The sequence below is a fragment of the Crassostrea angulata genome, chromosome 8 (genome assembly GCF_025612915.1).
Source record: "Crassostrea angulata isolate pt1a10 chromosome 8, ASM2561291v2, whole genome shotgun sequence".
NCBI lineage: Eukaryota > Metazoa > Mollusca > Bivalvia > Ostreida > Ostreidae > Magallana > Magallana angulata.
In genome coordinates this window covers 35043807-35061563 of record NC_069118.1, presented here as the reverse complement: position 1 = coordinate 35061563, position 17757 = coordinate 35043807, and the positions used below count along the sequence as shown (strand labels likewise).

Below are 17757 nucleotides of genomic sequence, written 5' to 3'. Positions count from 1 at the left end.
TGGTTCAATACGTGTGTGCCACCAGTTAACAATCGTGTGATCGTTGAAACATGGAGGAGATGTCAATATCAGAAACGCTTACTTAGATATTTTATGTGGTTAAAAGTCACTTAATAATGAGTCTGACGTCTTCAGATGAAGTAAAACCAGAGGATATACACAATTTGTTGGAACATTGTGTGAAAACTGCACATAAAGTCAAAGATGGAGACATCGAGGTAACTTAATGTTTATAATATTGTGTTTACTGTCTGAAAACATTTCCGATTAATCTCACTGTAAAACTTTTACACGGATATAAGTGCTATGAAAATTATCAAAGAACATTTTGTCTCTTGTGACAAAGTTTTAGGCATTTACCTTTTTACTTTCTTGAACATATTTTAATCATCAGTACACATTAATTTAAATAATTTGTATTACCTTTACAGGGTGAATTCATCATGGAGAGATGTCTTGTATTATTTTCAAAAGATTATAGATATTCGGTAAGAAAAATAAATATTCTTTATTTGTGCTACATGAATCAGGGTTGGAAATAAGAGCCCGCCCGACCGCCCGAGACGGTCTGTTTCTCAGGCGGGCGGGGACAAAACTTCAAAAGACAGCCCAGCGGTCGGGCTAATTTTAATTGCCAGTTCTTAGTTTAAAACCGACAATTTTTATTTTTAAGTTATTTACCTCATTCACAAAAAAGTATAGACAATTGTCGGTTGTTAGGTTTCGTTGAGAATTAGGTAAGCTCTACAAGTTGTAATCGATTCGCTCATTGGTCTGAAGTGTTCGCAATACAATTTTGTTCGGCACTATTGCAATAGAAGCAACATGCTAGATGATGCGCATGTTTTTGAGTTTGTCGATTACCAAAAAGCGTTCCTTGATTGACGCTAAGAAAAAAAAAAGTATACACCCAAAACAAAAGACGCCGATGTACAGTTCCGGGATGGAAAGTAGAATTTGAATGGCTGATAAGTTATGAAACACATGGGAAGCTCTATTGTTAACAATGTCGAGGGTGGATAGGTTGTATACACCACTATTATTTTTACGATATATTCTGACCAAAATTACGCATATTTAGATGTGGGTAGTTGATTTTAAACAATCTTCTGGCGAAATCTCCCTTTACAACTTTTAAAACAATGATTCATAAAAGATTTAGTAGCAAATAAACACAAAGACACAAGAGTTTACTCGGAGACATCGAAGTTACTCGTGGTTGAAAATCAAGTACAAGCTTTTTAACCCCCTGTGCAAGTAAGTGGCATAAGAATATCAAGTTACCTCGTATTTTTACAAAAGCGGAAAAATTATGCATTTTAACCGTTTTTATCTCATTGAAAATAGAGCCCTGTCACTGGCGGAAAACCCCTCAAAACAAACAAGAAATCTGGAATTATTTTGCTTTGACCATTTTTTGAACGTACAGAAAAATAGTGTTGTGAGACCAGAACACAATTAGCAGTTAAAAGGAGTGCATCTGACCATATAAATAAATTTTTATCACATTTATTTACAGTTGTTTTAATTTAATCCCTTTCAATATTTGATATCATATTATTGTCAATCTTTGTTAAACTTAATAATAAGCATTCTTTGGTTTAAGTTTAGATATGGTTTCAAATACTGTAAAAGTTAAAGATTTCGAGTGGCCTGTGTTACAGATGTAAATATTAGGCTTTATGTAAAGTTCATTCATAATAATGAACATTTTTATCAGGACTGGCAGATTTTGGGCAGGGCAGGTAACTTTTTAAAGTAGCCAGCCCTGTGGCTGGCTGCTATTTTTGGTGAATTTCCAACCCTGCATGAATGATATCCTTCGGTTGCATAGTATTGTAAGTGTCAAAATATATAGTCTGAAGATATTTTAATCCGAGATTCCTCTGACTCTAACCCCCGCTTTTACCAGCGGGGGAGAATATAAAATGGGGGGGGGGGGGGGGGTTAAAGTCAGAGGAATATCAGATTAAAGATATTTATGCAGCTCATTTTCCTAACTTCCTCAATTTTTATAAATACCTTGATGTTAAAACTGAATTTTTTTCCTATATACTCCATTATACTGGTTTGCGACCAGTTCTCGCTGAGTACCATTTCTTGCCAATGCATTGTTAAGTCATTTTATCAGCACATAAAATTACATATGAAAAGAGACGTAATAGTGCAGTGGCGAGAAATGATACTCGTTGAGCGCTGGTTGCACACCAGTAGAAGGAAATTTCCCAAAATTTCTCCTTTGAACTAGCTTGTCAGGTTTAATATCTTGTATGTGTATCGCTATAAATGAAATTTTCATTGTAAACAACACGAAAGTAACCCAGATCATGAGATGAAAATTGTGTGAGGTGTTCTTAGTTCTGAGAGACTTCAAAAATAAAACCGATGTAAGATTTTAGATTATTTGGTATATGTTGATAGATCAATTCAAATCAAGATATCAGTTTGTACCAGTAATTGAAAATGTTGAATTACTTAACAGTTAAATTTAATTCATAATGAAAATTAAAAATTTGGATTAACTACAGTGCTTTCATTGAATAGATTATAGGGACAAAATAATTAAGTGGTCAGTATATTAAATCTCAATATTTTTTTGTTTACATCAGGTGATCAAGAACTTTAGTGGAGAGCTCTGTGGACATTATCCAAGTAAAGTGGTTTTCCTGGAGTACCAGCTGTCGGAGGAAGAAAGAAACAACAGAAAAAGATATGATGAGTAGGTGTATAGAACTGTTTTTTGGATCATACATTCACAAGCAGTCATGCATCTTCTCTTACTCTATTGATTAGTCCACTTCATTTGTTTTGTGTACTACTAGAACTGTTTTATAAAGCATAAGTTAGATGGAAGATCTAGAGAGGCATGATCACTAAAGGTATCGACAACTTCTACATTCGCCATAATTACTCTACCTCCCAAAATATCACGCAATTAGCCTTGACAAGTTTTTAGAACTCCGTTCAATCTAAGTAAACATGGTAAATTATTTTGTCGTTTTTTTTTGTTTTGATTTCCTCTTGTTAATAGAATTGTTTTTGAATGAATTTTTACTTATATATTGCAAAATAATTTAGATATAAAGAAATCAATGATTGATTTTTACGTAATCTCAAAAATGGGGCAAAAATGGGTCTGTGGATTTTAAGAACTCCATCATTATTATTATCTCTTCAAGGATATAAAGCTAAAATAACAATTCTAGAATAATTTTAAAATAGGTTTTATTTCGATAAATTTAGTAACATAATAGATATAGGAAGTTGAAATTGACCCACCATATCATGTACGGTGTGATTTCTGCTTGGCTTGCAATAGTTGCATATCCCGTTAGAATTTACGACCATGGTAACATGCCTACAAAATTCTTCCTCTTGCATGCAATTGAGCCTCCCCCCCCCTCTCCCCCTAAATGAAATATCAGTGTAGCTCCCCACTGCATAATCAGTGACCCCCCCCCCCCCCAACCCCCCAAAAAAAAAACAAAACTTATTGTCCATTGATATTTAACAAAACCCTCCCAGTCAATCTGTATATAGAAATTAATATACACATGTAAAGAAAATCAAGTGAATTCATTTCCTTCTTAGTCTGTATCTTGATGCTGGTTTGTCCACTCCTAAAGGAAATATACAGCTGTTTCCCATATGAAATGCCCTTCCTTAAAAATGTCAGATATAACCCATTGTCAAAATTAGATCCCATTCTATGTCTTATATGTGCAAATGAATGTTTACTAGCTAGCAGAAAGATTTGTTTTGTATTGCATTATATAGTCAGGTATTAATCACTATCATGGCTCTTTGATACTGGGAATGTGATTTTTCCATGGTCATTCTTGAGATAAGTGCAGACCCCCACTGGTTTATTTCCTCCTTTTACGTTTCTTCCCCACTGGGTATCTAAAATGTAAGATTAGGTTGCGTGATTAGAATGAGCATATATACTGGTCCATAGACTACCGGTACTGACTGATGCAGTGGGAGGGCCTTTAGATTGTTTAGTACATGAATATGCATTTATAATCCTAAAATGTTTCCCTGCATATGCTCTTGGTTTATTTGAAGGAACTTTGATTTGATTAATTTTAAGTATAGGACAACTATTTACAAAGTGAGGCTATAATTTACCATCCCCCCACTACCTCACTTCTTTTTCCATATTACATAAAATACTCTACTTTAAATTACATAAATTCATGTATAATGACCAATGACCAATTTAATAACGTGCTGGACAGTGCCCCAGAGGGTTATCATACCACTCACAACCCCCAACTTACTATAGTATCTGGAAATATTGTTCAGATATACCCAACATATTAAACATCTTTCTATCCGAAAAACATAGTCAATGAAATAAGTCTGTACTATACTATTGTGACCAGTAAGTCCCATGGGTCTTTGCTTTTGTTTTCTGTTATGATCATTAATAAAGCAATAAAATGTCTCGAATAGAACTCTTTAGTTATGGACTTTTAACATAGAGAGAATGGTATTGCCAATTTCAAAAAGGAAAACTACTGATTGTAATTACATGTGCACTTTAAGATAACATTAAATATGGGAGTGGTTGATTGGTGGTCTATAATTTTTCAAATTAACTTTTAATGATGGCAATGAGACATTCTACTAATCAGTGAAGATCGACAGATGTGATTAAGGAAGGATACAATTACAGACTGCATCCCAGTCGACACCGGGAAATATTGGATGTATTTTGTAAACTGCCCATATATATTTAACACACGTAAAAGGATGTACAAACACGAAAAGGAAATGAATGAATAATTCCAAGTAGATAGATATAATGCAAAGAGAGATGGTAAACATTCTCCCTACTTCAGATATAAGGGTACATATTAATTGTGTTTAAGTGCAATTAACATCAAATTTGAAGAGGCCTTGTGGCTGAATGATGAAAGCACTTCTTCTCTGTTATAGAAAAATTTCCTGACTGTAACTAAGTTATGCCTATAATTCGGACCCCCACTTTTTGCTCGATTTTTTTACTCCCAAAAATCTTACTTAAAGGCAGGTATATACTGTAACAGTATACTGACTGTGTATCTACTGTTACAGTATGTCTTTTGAATCTCTGTTAATTATCTAGCTCAGTCTCCCAAGCTGTAAACGATTTCAAGACAACCATGACCAGAAATCTTTTCTTCTGTTTGAACTTTCAAATATTTTCTATAATGGCACTCGTGTCAAAGATCCTAATGTCCAAATACAGTGCTTAGAAAATATCTTTTCATTAAAATATGTTACAACATTTATAAATGACTTTTATATTTACAAAAGTTAGTTCCCTTTTCTTGTGTAAATCAGTGTAATTTTTTGTCCAGTATAACTTTAAAATGGTGTAAGGGCAGTGTCTTACACAAAAAAGGCTGTGCACAGTGCTACCTGTTTTGGGTTCTAAATCTAGCTCTTTTTCACCACTTGAGGTTAACTTGTATGCCTTAAACACTAAACTAAACAAGTCTCTGTTTTGTTCCTCAGTGTACAGAGCATGTATGATGTGCCTAAAATGCGGGACCTGATTAAGCAGGCTCGGTATGCCAGATGCCGTTCTCGATTTCCAGTTCCAGTTATTCTGTTCGAAGGCAAGGTAACAGAATTGGGCCATTTACCTGTAGATTTTATAAAATTTTAATTTTACGTGATGCTAATAGTGTTTTTGTTGGGTTTTTTTCAGCATGTGTGCCGCTCAGCTACCCTAGCCAGTGGAGCTGAAATGTTGGGACGCACTGGCCTAGATTTCCTCTTCTCACGTAATTGTCTACTGTATAAATTTTTGTACATTGTACATGTACATATTCAGATAAGCAGCTTTGGTAGATGTGTAAGAATACTACGAAGTCTTACACATGAACCCTCCAAAATTGATATCAATTTCTCAAAATTTTAAAAGGTTAATAGTGTCTTTGGGTTCAATAGTTTAGTTTTCTACGTCAGTATGCAGCTTTTTTTCTTTAGGCAAGTCCCATAGTAAACTCATGTTGCACCCAGGTAAAGTTTGCCTGTGCCACAGTTGAATTCACGGTGCCTCATTATGGTCTGCCATTCTTACAAAGATCTCTTAGGAAGGCACTTTTTAATCTTTTTTTTTTTTAAATGAATTTTTATACATTAGCTAGACATATACAGAAATTTAGTTTTGTCTGTCATTCCTACATGAATCATTGATCTCTAAACATGCTACATGTATTCATGTTCTTTTTGTTAAAGTTTTGAATAGTAATAAGGTGTGACTGTGAAGTCAATTTGAAATAAGGTTGTTACATCCCCTCAGGTAGATTGCTTGGGTCTGTTTTTAATTAACGCGGTAGGTTGACTGTTTATTGCAGCCCCTGACAGGCCACAGGAAGAGGTGGCTGACCGTGGAGGGGGCTCGAACCCAGACACGCATGACCGATTCCGCGGACATGACATCAAATTGTTAAAGTCGCTCACTATCAAATATATCTGTGATTTGATGGTGGAGAAAAAGAAAGTCAAGTTTGGGATGAAGTAAGTTAGAAATATCTTTCTTTGACTATGTATAAGTAATGTGATATTCAGGAAGATTATGTGTGGGGGGGGATATTATATTAAAAAGAAATGATTTTTAAAATCTTTTTTTTTTCATAGCATAACTTCCTCAGAAAAAGTGGACAAGGAGAACCGCTATGCTGATTTTTGTATTTTGTCTATCCCTTATCCAGGTACACAGAATGATCTTATTTGCTTACACTACACTATATTTACATCTACCAAGTATTATTCCCTCTATTTCTTACGAAAACTTATAGTTAATTCATAGCTTTATAGAAACAGCCAGACTGAAATCTACATGCCCTGTTTATCGATTGGTCGAAATATACAGCGGCTGAAACTTGAGAAGAAATTGACACGCTCTATTTATTGACATGCCCTGTTTATTGATTGGTCAAAACCTACTGCGACCTACAAAACATCACGGACTGCACGAAATAATCATGATGATGTCAGACGCAAAGTCTCACAGGAGACGATTTGGCTGTTTCTTTTAGCTAACGTACTTATGTACATTAACAGTAATTTAGTGATTTTTACTTACTTTTCATAATCAATTTATTGATTTGTTAAAAGAGAAATGTTAATATAAACAATAAAATGCTTTCTTTGGTGATTCAGTCGGGATATGAAGGTAGCGATCATTGCAGAAAAATTTTTACATAACCCGCTAACGCGGGTTATGTATTTTCTCTGCAATATCGTAACCTTCATATCCCAAATGAATCACCAAAGAAAGCATTGTATTGTTTAAATAAACAACATGATGTAGTCTCTTATCATACCATTTCATTAAACTATTAGTAGTAAACTGTTTGATTCTTTTTGATGACATACCATAATTATCAACTTCTTACAGGGTGTGAGTTCTTCAAGGAGTGGAAGGACAACTCGTATTTTGGAGAGACAATGAAATTTGATTGGAGTCAGGTATTTGACATTGAATAAATTATTCATTTATTTATAAGACTTTGCTACAATTCATTTGTTTAATGGTTTTCCTATTTATTTATTACCTTACCATCTTAAAGCAATATGAGCTGTATTTTTTAGAATTTTATTTTGCTGCAAAAACCTGCTAGTATGATAAGTCTGCATATAACTCAAACTTTTATGATAAATACGATTTGAAAACATCATTAATTTTTGTCAAAGGAAATATTTCTCTTCTAAGGAATATATAGCAAATAAATTTTTGTACAGGACGACAATAATTCAATTTTGCTCCAAATAAGGCTTCTTAACGGCCTTTTCCACAAAAATATGGTTTATTTCTCAAGAATAAAAAGATATAGTTTAAGAAAGAAACATTTTATATAGAAAACATCTACAAATCTACAAATAATATATATACAAGCTTATCAACACATACTGGAGTAAAAACTGGCTCAGTCACTCACTTAAGAAAGAAGAACCTGCTGGGTTGAAGCATCCACGTGGTAGAAGCTACCCGATGTGTGTGACATCGCCACAACGATAGTTGTTGAACCCTGCAGGGCATGTGACAAAGGTTGGAAGATCTACGAGGTAGAACTTCGTCAGTACGAGAATACTGAGACGGACTGAATTGTACAAGCAATTAAAATGATACAAGTAATTATATTGCAATTAGCAAATGAATACTTAATGGGGAAAAATATGAAATATTAGGGCAAATAAATTGACTGAGCCGGTTCTTTTTGGCATTACCATGGCAAAGTAAGATAAAGGTGAGTGGCGGGGATGGTGGTGGATAGCTGGTGCTGTAGCTGTCCAAGAACCATCCGAGATAAGAAGTCACGTGACTGGACCGATGGCTAGGGGGCATTTATCCCGGCCATCTGCCCATTACATAAGTAATCAATTCGTAGTGCTTGATAGCAGATACAGTTGCAATATTTTAGACATGATAATTACGTACAAAGCTGTAGTAAAATATAAAGGTTGATAATGGATGAATATGAATTAACACTATTCTTAAGAAATAAACCACGCTTAAACAAACTTAAGCTTCAATTTATTTCTCAAGAATAAAAAGATATAGTTTAAGAAAGAAACATTTTATATAGAAAACATCTACAAATCTACAAATAATATATATACAAGCTTATCAACACATACTGGAGTAAAAACTGGCTCAGTCACTCACTTAAGAAAGAAGAACCTGCTGGGTTGAAGCATCCACGTGGTAGAAGCTACCCGATGTGTGTGACATCGCCACAACGATAGTTGTTGAACCCTGCAGGGCATGTGACAAAGGTTGGAAGATCTACGAGGTAGAACTTCGTCAGTACGAGAATACTGAGACGGACTGAATTGTACAAGCAATTAAAATGATACAAGTAATTATATTGCAATTAGCAAATGAATACTTAATGGGGAAAAATATGAAATATTAGGGCCAAAACTCGGGAATGAAGCATGAGTGACTGAGTACCCCATAAAGTGTGAAATTATGCCATGGTAATACAGGTTAACACATGAATTACGCACATATTGTAAAGTTAAATGAAACGATGAAGAATAATAAGAGACATGGTTATGTGTACATGTAAACAACATATGCATAGAATCTATTTACATGGATGTGAGTTTTAGCAGTAGAATAAAGAATAAATGAAACTTCGCAAAGGGTTTCGGAATTAAGTTCAAGTTTGCATGTTAACGAAGTCACTGCGAATGAAGCATGGATAGCTGGGCGTGTTGAATCGTAGAATCGGCTGTTCTGATGTATCTTAAGTACGAGTCTGAAGACCAACGACCCATTGATTTGATGAGGTGGTCTTCGATGCGTGCCTTGGCTGCGGACGTGGCAGCACCTATACGGAAGGAGTGACCGGTAATACCACTTTCTGAATGTCCCGCACAATGTAGGAGCTGTTTGAGCATTTCAAGGAATCGAGATCTGGTCAGAGCATTACCGTTTTCCATGATGAACAATGGGTCGTTAGATTTGCAAGCAAAGGTTGAATTCCTCATGGATAAATATGTTGACAATTGTTGAATTGGACACACTGTACTTTTGGTACGGAATAATTTGATGTCGATTCCTTTACGAAATGGATCGGTTTTCGATTGTTTCAAGGTAAGAACTGCATGGTTATCATGCATAGCGAGATCACTGAAACACAGGTTGCATTCGGGGTCAAATGATGATTTACAGGTGAACTCCGCACATCTGAGGAATCCAAAAAACGCCACTACGCACACTGTAGACATCAGAATATCGGAATAATGTGTAAAAATTCCTTGTTGAAGTGATTTTACCATATCGTTTAAAATTTCGGTGGTGATGGGTTTTCTGCTTGGTCGGTGAGGCTTTTGTTGTCGTTTAATTCCCTTGAGAAGCATTTGCAATCTAGGTAATTTGTCTTCGAGGGTGAAAGGGTTAGGAATACCTTGTAATAAGTGGTAGTAACGAATTCCACACAGGTATAACTTTATGGTGTGATAAGACAAGTTCAAAGAATCGAGGCAGTAGGTCGCAAAATGCATGAGAGTATCTTCAGTGGCAACTAGAGAATAATTGTTCATTTGAGTGAACTTGGTGTATGTCTGGTGTCCTGAATGGTAGACACTTTGAGTTGAAGATGAAACTGAGCTTGACATTAGTGCACTTATCCTACTGGAAGTTTCCAAAGAACTTTCTCCATGGGAGGGCAGGGCTGAGATTGGCTGTCTGCAGTGGGAGCTAGGCATCTGAATTTGGCCATCTGAAAACGAGACAAAGCATCAGCTATGAGATTAGTTTTTCCGGGAAGATGTTTTGAATAGATGCAAAAATTGAATTTAGCAGAACACCAGGTCAATTGTCTCATTAACTTCATAATAGAAAGTGATTTTGAGCGTCCTTTGTGTATGATTTTTACTGTGGCTTCGTTGTCACAATAAAACAAAATGCGTTTAGATGTCCAAAGGTGACCCCATAGGAGTGAAGCGATCACAATGGGATACAATTCTCAGAAGGCCATGGAAATTTCTTTATCTTCTTCCTTTGGTAAATCTTCTGACCATTTGTCGCAGAACCACTGTCCTTGAAAGAAACCACCAAATCCAACTGTTGATGATGCGTCTGTGTATAGTTGCATGCTGTCGGCGGGTGTCCTTTCAATGTCGTAGAAGAAGGAAACTCCATTCCATTGTTCTAAGAATAACTTCCACATAAGAATGTCCTCTCGACATTCAGCGTTAAGATGAACATGGTGATGTAATTCGCGGACTGATGATGCAAGGCTCAGTAAGTAGGAAACGAAAGATCTTCCTGGTATTATAACACGTGACGCAAAGTTAAGGTGCCCTAGGAGTTGCAATAGCTCGCGTTTGGTACAACTTTTCTTATTGCTGAAGGATTCGAGCATTTCCCATATTCTAAGTATTTTGTCCATAGGCAGACGTGCTTGCATCTGATGTGAATCCAGGATAATTCCAAGGTATTCCATGACGGTGTCTGGACCCATGGTTTTGTTTTTTGCAAGGGGAACGTTGAGCTTATTGAATAACATGGTAAGAACAGCCATTGTACGATCTGCCGGGAAATCTGGACAGTCTATAGTGAGAAAGTCGTCGAGTAGATGAAGAATACACTCTATTCCATAGTTATTTTCAGCAATCCAACAAATTGCTTGAGAAAACTGATCAAAAATTTTTGGGCTGGAACGGCACCCAAAAGCCAGTCTAGTATAGAAATAGTATTGATTTCTCCATTTAACACAAAACAGGTGGTACTGAGATGGTAGAATAGGAATGAGCTTGAAGGCGTCGGATATGTCCGTTTTGCACATCAATGCATCCTTTCCAAATTTCTTTATACATTTGATGGCATCATCAATGCTGACGTAGGATAATGAGCATTCGTCCTTATCTATTAAGTCATTGATGCTTGGGTGCGCGTCATTGTTGTGTGGAGCTGAGAGGTCTACGATGAGTCTTTTCTTTTTTGAGTATTTCCTTTCGGCTATTCCCAGAGGGGAAACTCTATACTGTTGGAAAGGGGCTGTCTGGTATGGACCGGAGAGGAAGCCTTTTTTGATTTCGGAAGAAAGAAGTTCATCAACTGCTGATTTGTTCTGTTGGGCAGATAATAAGTTGTTGCATTCTTGAATTTTGAGATTTAACTTTTTGACTTTTGTATCAAAACCGAATGTGAATCCGTCCAAGATATAGGAGACAAATTCTGAGTTTTCATGGTTTTTAAGTTCGAGTTTTAACTGTTGAAAGTTTATAAGAGATTGAGACACTTTTAAATCATATAGTCACTTATCTTCTTTTTGGGTGCTGGAGGGCTGAGTTGAGTTTTTGGGTTTGGTTTTGTTTGATTGGGTGCATGTGACGGCTGAGTGGTCTTTGCCTTTGCATAGGGTACAAACGTGTTGATAGGGACAGTTGCTACGGTTGCAGCGTCTTGAAGAATTAAAATTGTTGCAGATCTCTTGACCATTGAATGAAGTTCTTTTTCTGCCATGCCGATCTGTATTATTGAAAGGAGTGACTTCGGACTTCTGAAATGAGGGGCAGAACTTCGTATCATGGGACACTTCAGAACATATGCTGCAGGATCGAGCTCTGGATGCAATGAGTTGTATAAGGTCCCTGTCTCTTGCTGACCAGTCAACCTTGATCTTGTGGATAGCGAGGGCACTTGCACTCTTCAGAGAGAAGAGCTTATGATATTCGTAAAATCTATCGCCGTACACGTTAAATATGTCTATTATGTTTGCCTCGTACATGTCTAATTCTTCTCGTCGGTTCGGAAAGGCATGGCTCATGACCCTTTTGTATTTGCCGAAAGATGTCAGAAATTCAGAAATGGTTAAATTTCGTTTGAGTCTGTAGTCATCTTTTTCTTTTTCTTTCTCAGATGGCCGAACTTCGAAATAAGGAATGAGAAGAGAGGCGAGGTTGACATCCTTACCTTCGACTATGTTTTTCCTTAACGAAGGGGAAATGAGGTCCATTTGGGGTAGATCTTCGGGATTTGTTCCGAATTTCCTCGAAGTAGAAGGTGAGCAAGTCGTCTCTGACGATTGGTAATAATTCTGAAGGCTGTATTGGGCGGTTGGATTGGATTCCTTCGCTGATACCATAGTTGCTAAACTGCTGACCATCGTTTGAAGACTTTGAACAGTATTCATCAGAGATTGTACAACAATGGGAGATTCGGATCCGGTTGTGTTTAGACAGGTCGTACTTGGTGAAGTCGCACGGGTCGGAGCGTCGCTGCTAGTCGCAAGGTTATTGGAATTGATGCTTTCAGACGAAATAACACTGTTTGAGGGCACGTTCTCTGTATCTTGAACAGAAGTTTGTTGATTTAACGAACTGGAACTGGAATCAGCGTTGGAATCGATAATGTTATCAGCGTAAAGTTTACGAAGTACCGAGAGGGGAAAACTCGGGGAGGCGTTGATGTTAGCTTCCGTGAGTTTTTCTCGCAGAGTCGATGCCGGCCAATTAAGATAATTACTCATATCCAGAGCATTACCCGTTGTTTTTTGTCTCTTCGTTGAACGTTTTGGTGCCATCGTCACAAGATTCACTACACAAGAAATTGTTCGATCTCCGGAACACAGAATGTAAATTTTACACAAAATGTTCACGTTTTCTTGAATATAATTATTCAGAGAATTAGTTTCCAGACATAAAAATCGTCGATGGGTTGTCAAATAGATTAAATCCGCAAGATTGTAAGGAATTGATAATAGCTGGTGCTGTAGCTGTCCAAGAACCATCCGAGATAAGAAGTCACGTGACTGGACCGATGGCTAGGGGGCATTTATCCCGGCCATCTGCCCATTACATAAGTAATCAATTCGTAGTGCTTGATAGCAGATACAGTTGCAATATTTTAGACATGATAATTACGTACAAAGCTGTAGTAAAATATAAAGGTTGATAATGGATGAATATGAATTAACACTATTCTTAAGAAATAAACCACGCTTAAACAAACTTAAGCTTCAACTAACAGAAATTAAAAACCATGATTTTTTTGTCATTTTAGTAGAAAAGAACATTTAAGTAAAAAAAAAATTCAACATAAAAAATGCAGCTCATATTGCTTTAAATGACCAAGGAATTTTGTTTTGTTTCGTAGGATTATGTTGATGCGAAGTTGGACATTCCAGAGGATTCTTTACTGAACAAATTGGGTGTGGATTGGAAGAAATATAGGGTAAGTCTTCACTTTATGATTAGAAAAAGTCTTAGAAAAGGTCAAGAACAAGTAAATTACCGGTAAATAGTGTCCTTCTTTTCCTACAATATTTTTATATTACTTGTCAATTGATTAAATACATGAAGACCATCTTTGAAATAGCCATACATGTAATATTCTTTTTCCTCTTTAGAATTGGGACCTTATTCAACAAACACAGAACTATATGAAGTTGTTTCTCCACATCTTGAGAGAAGGTACATAATATTATACATGTAGTATGTTTTCCGTCTACTGTAAATTCCTTATTTTACGCGAGTACTTAATTCTGCGATTCCCCTGTTTTGTATCAAATTGCGAGAATAATAAATTGCGATCACCAATTTTTTTGTTATAATTTCATATAGTTCAAAACTGTCTGAAAAATAGAAGCGAATATTAAAAATCCGCAAGGGTTGCTTCTCGCGATTTTATGCGGAAATTAATTCTTTGCGTTTTATTAGGAATCTACAGTATATTTGTTGTTTTATGGAGACTGTTGATGTATCAATGTTTGTGTGTTGGCGATTTGTAGGGGACACAGGAGTCTTGATCCACTGTATCTCGGGCTGGGACCGGACCCCCATGTTCATCTCTCTCCTTCGCCTCTCCCTGTGGGCTGATGGTGCCGCCCACACCTCCCTCTCCCCGACAGAGATCTTGTACCTGACACTGGCCTATGACTGGTATCTCTTTGGGTAAGTCAGGCTTACTTCCCTTTCACTGTGTAAGTGTTTCATTCAGATTTACATGTGAATAAGAATTAGAATGGTATGTTATGTTGTAAATTTAATTTATTGTGTCTGATTCCAGTCATAATCTGCCAGACAGAGTAAACAAAGGGGAAGAGGTATGAGTGCAAAGTTTTATACATTAATATCTGTATCATTTTTATTTCCTAAGAAGGAAAAAAGTTCTTGTCATTAAAAATCTGTAGTATTATGAAATTTGATATGTTTTTGGTTACAGATTCTATTTTTCTGCTTTAATTTCCTGACCTATATTACCTCGGATGAATTTTCTGTCAAAACTTCCAGGTAAGATGTGTTCATCCTAAACATTCTTAACTCAACATAGTCCTACAATAAGACATATTCTTTTGGTTTGATGGTTTATTCTTAGAAATTTGTTAACTTTAAAATGTTCAAAGGTTTACTTCAATGAATTTGAATCATGGATCCGATTTGTTTTTGATGTGATGTTCAAAACAAGGGCTACATAAGATGTTTATTTTTGTACTTTCACTTTTAGTTCTGTCAGAAAAGTGAGTAGAACTGACTCTGAGTGCAATATGGATGGAATACTGTTAGGTATGTACCCTCTGTTAATCTTTTCTTCTTGTTTCTGTCGTAAAGTTAAATCTGACAAGTTGATGTCTTGGACCTTAACATGTCACAGTGCAGAAGTCTGTGACCTTTGATGTTTTATTGTTTTGAAATACAGCGTGTTCAGTTTTCTTCCTCTCTGTTTTTATAGATACAGACCATCGACGATTTAGCATACGTGGCAGTAACACGAGTATTAGTAGTTTAGGTAGCTGTGGGTTTGAGAATGCCCCTGTCTTCTTCACAACCAATCCAGAAGAGGATGCACATTTTTCTAATGGGTAAGGGAGGACATCAAGCATAATTTACAATTATCACTACCAAGTGACTGTACACCAACTTCTGCCTCTATGTTTATCTGTTACCCTCCAGTGTATTGTTGTAAGTGAGCCATGCTGTAACTGTTTTCTGCTCTGTTACATGCTGTAATTAATGCTGTATTATAGGAACCCCAGCGTCAGTATATCGGCGCGCTACTCCCCCGCGGCCAGCAGACTGACCTCGGACGTCTCCTCCCTCCACAACATCCACTCGAGCCCCTCCTCCTCCAGTCCAATGGCGGTCCCCAACAGTCTCCGCAAGGTGGACGCCACTCGCTCCGCCTCCCCTGGCTGTGGCAGGTACACTTTACATTTCTGCTTGATCTTTTTCTTCCCACTGTGTACTGTTACATCTTTAAGAATATACCATACACTTACTATTTTGTAACATGTATTTGGTATACTGGTAATATACATGTAATTACTGTAATATAAATCAATGAAATGAGTGAACATGTACCTAGTTATTGCCTTGTGTTCTGGTTGTTCCAAGTATTCCAGTCTGTGGTTGTCTGTTGTAGTTGGCAGGTGGTGTCTAGCTGTGGCAGCCTGCGCGGTCTGGTGTCTTCCCATGATTCTCCACACTCCGTAGACTCCAGCAACAGTTCAGGAAAACTGAGCTAGTAAGAGACAAAGTGATTGCTACATTTTACAAACTATTTTGAAGCTGTCTGCCATAAGGCTATCATTGCATGCTATTTTAAATTCTCTAATATCTACTTTCATAAAGCTGCCAAGAAGCAGTAGAATATGTTGAAACTACAAGACATTCAAAGTTGGATGCAGTGCGGCGAATCTTCCACAATGCTTACGTCAATAAGATTGCCACGAAAGCAGGGGGCAGTGGAGGAATTGTTAACTTTCTGGACCAGTTTGCTGAGAAAGTGGGAATCAGAAGTGGCAGGACTACTCAAGTGTAGCCAGTGTATGATAGTTAGGGAGCTGTAGATTTTGAGTCAAAGACTTTAGTAAGCTGAGCTGTTCCTGATGCTATGTGTGTTGAGGGTCCACAGCTTCTGTGTGTGAGTCGTGTCTGAACCAGTGAGAATGTACATTTTTTGTGATAACTTCTATATGTGATATCATTTTATTTCATCACCATACATGACATTTTGTTCATATGAATAGATGGTTTTTAGTTTTGTTTTAATGAAGAATATATGGTTTTTATGAAAAGATGCTAGATTTTGTTTTTCATAGTCACTGAAATTCTTTTTGTTATGAATGATTACATGACTAATTTACAATAAACAGAAATTTATTACATTAGCCAGTATATGAATATAGTTCTGTGAATATGAGACCACAACAAATTTGTAGTTAAGGAAAGTTGTAGAACAATGACATAGAGCAAGTTAAAACTTGGTCTTGTATTAACAATCACATACCCTTGGTTACACTTTGGAAATAGGATTACCACAAGAGGATGGTGTTTAATGTACCAATTTTTAAATAGAATTAATAGCACTAGAAAATTATAGATGCAAGGAGCTTCCAGTGCCGACTACACAGAGAGCTAAATAGCAACAAGCAAAACCTCATCTAAATCACTAAGATTTGAAGAAAACTTGCGTTTTTAATAGCATCCAAAGTCGAATGTTTCTTCTTATTTGTTTTTAAGCTTTCGATTGAAAATTTGAAGTCACTGTGAATATAATTAGAACTTCCATCCACTCCCCGGTTTTCGATATGTGCTTGTATAGCGTATCGTAGAGGAGCGGAATTACAAGTCTAATTTTTATTAGATTGCTGTGAATATAAACTTCGGATAAAAAGTATGGATATAACGGTTAGTGGTTACCGGTCAATATTGAATCAAAAGACTTGGTTGTAAACAAAAATATAAAGAGATTAACATTTTTTTTCTCCGCCATTTCTTGAATTTTAACAGTTTGATACAAACTTGTACATGTTTGCATATAAAGAGTTTCAGTTGTGAGCAATTAAATCAGTTCCCCCGGACTTCCTTCGGGTGAGGACATTAGGAAGGGAACATCGATTCTATAGAAAATATTTATTCTGCTTAATATGATAACAATTTGTTTAATGTGACAAAATATGTTAAAAGAAGCAAGTGCGAAGGAACCACATTATATAGGATTGCTCAGTGACCATCACATCATCGCCCCTTTGCCATCGTATCTTCGCACTGAAGGAGAAAGTGTGAAAATGCAAGTGGCTTCCTCGGAATCCATACTAAAACCTGCACTGAACCTTCACTATCCAATACTACCGTTTCATTATCTTTTGAATTTGATTATCGGTTCTTATTCTTATTGATTATTGGATCTTAAGTAGTACAGTCCTGAAAATAGGTTAATGATACAAGGGTCTTTCAATAAGTCAATACGTAGGAAAATGGCTAATGCATTTCTTTATAATAATTATTGCTTTTAAAAAA

General features: G+C 36.4%; 2 protein-coding genes across 2 annotated transcripts; one reads left to right on the top strand and one right to left on the bottom strand.

The window, feature by feature from the left end:
• Positions 1-12: 12 nt before the first annotated feature.
• Positions 13-16630, top strand: LOC128158484 (myotubularin-related protein 14-like). The gene is made up of 18 exons (XM_052821349.1): positions 13-218; positions 432-488; positions 2610-2719; positions 5506-5614; positions 5702-5777; positions 6354-6516; positions 6637-6710; positions 7400-7470; positions 13613-13690; positions 13866-13929; positions 14247-14409; positions 14525-14561; positions 14681-14748; positions 14963-15021; positions 15188-15317; positions 15483-15656; positions 15878-15979; positions 16087-16630. The coding sequence occupies exons 1-18, from the start codon at positions 117-119 to the stop codon at positions 16274-16276; spliced, it is 1827 nt and encodes a 608-aa protein (XP_052677309.1). The 5' UTR covers positions 13-116; the 3' UTR covers positions 16277-16630.
• Positions 7811-13500, bottom strand: LOC128158483 (uncharacterized). The gene is made up of 2 exons (XM_052821348.1): positions 12431-13500; positions 7811-10232 (listed from the first exon to the last, which is right to left on the bottom strand). The coding sequence occupies exons 1-2, from the start codon at positions 13245-13247 to the stop codon at positions 9190-9192; spliced, it is 1860 nt and encodes a 619-aa protein (XP_052677308.1). The 5' UTR covers positions 13248-13500; the 3' UTR covers positions 7811-9189.
• Positions 16631-17757: the final 1127 nt, after the last annotated feature.

Bases quoted from the DNA above. Each gene is read 5' to 3' on its own strand.
- LOC128158484 (XM_052821349.1), top strand. From the start codon at position 117: ATGAGTCTGACGTCTTCAGATGAAGTAAAACCAGAGGATATACACAAT. The intron at 6,517-6,636 runs GTAAGTTAGAAA...TTTTTTTCATAG, and splicing joins AAAGTCAAGTTTGGGATGAA to CATAACTTCCTCAGAAAAAG. The intron at 6,711-7,399 runs GTACACAGAATG...AACTTCTTACAG, and splicing joins TTTGTCTATCCCTTATCCAG to GGTGTGAGTTCTTCAAGGAG.
- LOC128158483 (XM_052821348.1), bottom strand. From the start codon at position 13,247: ATGGTTCTTGGACAGCTACAGCACCAGCTATTATCAATTCCTTACAAT. The intron at 10,233-12,430 runs GTAAGGATGTCA...TCTCGTTTTCAG, and splicing joins AAGGAAAAACATAGTCGAAG to ATGGCCAAATTCAGATGCCT.